General features: G+C 61.7%; 1 protein-coding gene across 1 annotated transcript; it reads left to right on the top strand.

The window, feature by feature from the left end:
* Nucleotides 1-692: 692 nt before the first annotated feature.
* NUDT18 (nudix hydrolase 18) lies at nt 693-2,453 on the top strand (the record flags this gene model as incomplete). Its single annotated transcript, XM_014590893.1, is given in 2 exon segments — nt 693-906; nt 1,137-2,453. Coding segments are annotated over 2 exon segments (810 nt in total), but the record flags the coding sequence as incomplete, so codon positions are not given.
* Between the last annotated feature and the right edge of the window lie 1,250 nt (nt 2,454-3,703).

The following is a 3,703-nucleotide window of genomic DNA, read 5'->3' as shown; positions in this document are numbered from 1 at the left end:
CTGGCCGCGCCGCCCGCGAGCCTGCGCGCCCCAGTTTTGCAAAGCACTCACACGCGTCGGAGCCCCGCGACTGCCCGGTATGCAGAGGAGACTGGGGCCCAGGGGCCCGGTTGCCTCTTCCACCTGACCTCAGCCCCATGCGGAGGGGCTGTCTAGTCCTTGCCACACAGCCCAGCTCGGTGCCCGGCGCGCAGTGGGCGCCCCTGAACCTGCCCGGACCTTCAGAGACCTGGGCCCCATGGATAGCTGGGTGCCACCGGGCTTACCCTCCAGGCCCCTGCTGCGGTCAGCGCTTGTTGGTGTTGGTCCCTGTGCTAGCTGATGCAATGATGTCCAGGGTGTGGGGGGACTGTGTGTGTGGGGGGGTCTGTTCCAAAGACCAGGCCCCACGTGAGGATGGCCAGACAGGTACACAGCCACTCGTGCAGACACAGTTGGACACATGGCACCCCCTGCTCTGAGATCGGTCTCCAGCCCTGGGAGCCGCCCTCAGGAGCCGCAGCCCCTTAGTGAAAGGGACATCTCTGGGTCTGTACAGGTTGGAGTTGCAGAGGGGAGACCTGCAGCCCCCAGCCAGGTGGCCTTCCTGAGAGCTGGGCAGCTGGGCCCACCACCAGGAGGGGCCCCTCAGCCTCTGGAGCATGCAGTGCCCAGACCAGTGAGTGGGGTGAGGGTCCTCTCTGTCCCCTCAGGATGAGGTGCTGCTGATCCAGGAGGCCAAGAGGGAGTGCCGGGGGTCATGGTACCTGCCGGCAGGGCGAATGGAGCCCGGGGAGACCATCTTGGAGGCGCTGCAGCGGGAGGTGGAGGAGGAGGCTGGGCTGCGCTGCGAGCCCCTGACGCTGCTGTCCCTGGAGGAGCGGGGCCCCTCCTGGGTCCGCTTTGCATTCCTCGCTCGCCCCACAGGTACAGCCCACGTATGACAGGGCCAGCATGGTCTCATTCACACCAGTGTGGCCCTTGGGAGAGATGAGCCCCCTGAATCCACAGCCACCTGAGCTGGTGCCAGCCCAGCATCGGCAGATTCCAGCGAGGTTCGCAGCCTCGCCCTGGGTCGGCCGAGGGTGCCTGGGTGTCATTTACTGGGCCTGCTCTCAGCACATACCCTCCCCAGCCCTGTCATCCATGTCCCCTAGGTGGAATTCTTAAGACTTCCAAGGAGGCGGATGCTGAGTCCCTGCAGGCTGCCTGGTACCCTCGGACCTCCCTGCCTGCTCCGTTGCGGGCCCACGACATCCTCCACCTGGTGGAGCTAGCCGCCCAGTACCGCCAGCATGCCAGGCACCCGTGTGTCCTGCCGCAGGAGCTCCCCTGCAGTCTGGTCTGCCAGCGGCTCGTGGCCACCTTCACCAGCGTGCAGTCGGTGTGGGTGCTGGTGGGCGCAGTGGGACTGCCTCACTTGCCTGTCACCGCCTGTGGCTTCAGCCCCATGGAGCAGAGGGGCGGCATGAAGGTGGCTGTCCTGAGGCTACTGCAGGAGTGTTTGGCCCTGCACCATTTGGCGGTGGAGACTGAGGGCTTACTTGGACTGCAGCACCTGGGCAGAGACCGCGCAGATGGCATCTGCCTGAACGTGCTGGTGACGGTGGCTTTCCGGGACGCAGGTGTCCACAGTGAGCCCCCGAAGATTCGGGGCGAGAACTTCTATTGGTGGAAGGTGGTAGAGGAAGACCTCCAACGCCAGCTCCTGCAGAGGCTCCAGGAGTCCTCTGTCGTCCCCGTGAACAGATAGGAAGGGCCAGTTGTGGCTGCAGCCGCACCGTGCTCCCTCCACCCAGAGGCGGGGGCGGCAGTTGGGGAGCAGCACGGTCCTCCTGGCTCTCGCTCTTGGTAGCGCAGGCCTGCCCGTTGTACCAAGAAGGGCAGCGCCCTTCACCAAGCCAGGGGTCTGGAGCGTGCAGCCGCGACCACCCTGAGGCACACCAGTGCGTCCCCACGGGGGTGTGGGAGCTGTCTGAGCCCCAGATGACTTCTGTGCACCATTCTCAGTGCCCACCTTGGCACAGGCTACACCCTGACCCCCCCCCAGGCACACCTAGAACATGTCGCGGACCCAAGGAAGGTCCTGCGGGAGGGGCCCTTGCTGAGTAAATGGCTGTTGCTCACCTTGCCTTTCCTGCCTGTGTCTCTGCTGGGAGGAATTGAGGGGCTGCTCCCCTCTGCCCAGATCCTGGCCTTCCCCAGGGCTCGCTGTGGCCAGGGGTGTGGGGGACCTCCCTAACTAAGACAGTGCCACATGCTCCCAGCATGAGCATTGGGGGCTCCGGAGATACTGCCTCCCCCCCAGTCTCCTTCTGCTCACATGTGCAGCTCTGAGCCCACCTTGCCTGCCGTTTTATGCCTGCAGCCCAGCTTTTTCTTCTCTTCCCCTCAGCCCAGCTGACTCGGGAGGAGGTGGCTTTTAAAATTTCTTGTTTTTCTTTGCTCATGATAGAGCTGTGTGCATGCGTGAGAGACAGACAGACGCACACCCTATGCGGTCTGGCTACACTGCAACCATCTTCCTCCGGCCCTCCAGCCTGCGGGTACAGCATCTCTTGAGCAGAGTCTGCCTGGGTGGTTTTGATGTTCAATAAAAGAACTTTACCAAAATTGAAGGGGAAGCCGAAGGAAATGAGCAGAGGACATATAGCGTGTGCTAATCAGTGCAGCTAAGGTACAGATTTCTGATTCCGAGCAGGGAAACCGAACGGCCTTCCGTTCTATGAAGGCGACTGCTGCAGGCCCCTGGCCCTGCCTCTTGGCTGCCGTCTGTCTGGCCTCTGGAGGGTGGTAGCGATCCTCGTCCCTTTGGGACAAACCTCTTCCCGGCGAAGGAACCAAACCTTTTAATGGGCTCTTCTCAGTGTCCAAGGGGCCCAGGGCCATACCTGCTTAGGTCGAGAGTGTTTGCTGCCAGTTTAGCTGGCAGATTTCAACCTCAGGGCATGAGGCACTAGGAGAGCTCTCCACCGACAGGCAGGGGCCATGCTGGACGCTGGTGCTTCAAAAAGCCACCCTGAGAGCCTAAGGTGCCCTGCAGTGCCCCAGTGAGGCCCACCCATCTGACAGATATCAGAACCACCGTTCACAACCAGAACCGTGTGAGCTGGCCCCGGAGCCTCGTCACTGACGGAAGCTGGATCCCACATGGCTTACTGTGGTTCAAATCCCGGTCCTGGTGGCTTGAAAATCACTACAGGCATGTATGTGTGCGTACGCGCCCCAAATCCCGACAGGATGGAGACGTTGAGGAGGGATGGGTGACCGTGCCACTGGGAGGTGCTTTCTCTCTCCATCTCTCTGGCTCTCTCTGGTGAGCTCATGTGCCCACTGGCCATTAAAATTATGTATAGTGTGTGTAATCTTAGACACGGTGCCTACTATGCATATATAAAATAAAAGTCACACGACAAGCAGCCTAGACACAGACGGGTACCCACTGCCAGCACCGGGCCGTCTGCCGTGTCTCCGAGCTGGCCGCTGCGCGACTGCAGGTCAGCTGAACACAAATCATGTCTCTCGGCCAAGAACAAGCCCAGTCCCTGGCAGGCGCAGAGGCACATCAGCTCTGGCTGCCACAGCCTCCGTTTACCACCCGCCTCCGCACTCAGCCCTCCGCTCCATTGCTGGAAAAGGAATGTAACTTGTCTTCCTCAGGGAGGAAGAAGGGCCCGAATTAGCACGGGAGCCCTGGGCAGAGGGACGAGCAGGGAGAACAGGC

The sequence above is a fragment of the Tupaia chinensis genome, unplaced genomic scaffold, assembly GCF_000334495.1.
Source record: "Tupaia chinensis unplaced genomic scaffold, TupChi_1.0 Scaffold000494_1, whole genome shotgun sequence".
Taxonomy (NCBI): domain Eukaryota; kingdom Metazoa; phylum Chordata; class Mammalia; order Scandentia; family Tupaiidae; genus Tupaia; species Tupaia belangeri.
This window is presented reverse-complemented; position numbering and strand designations above follow the sequence as displayed.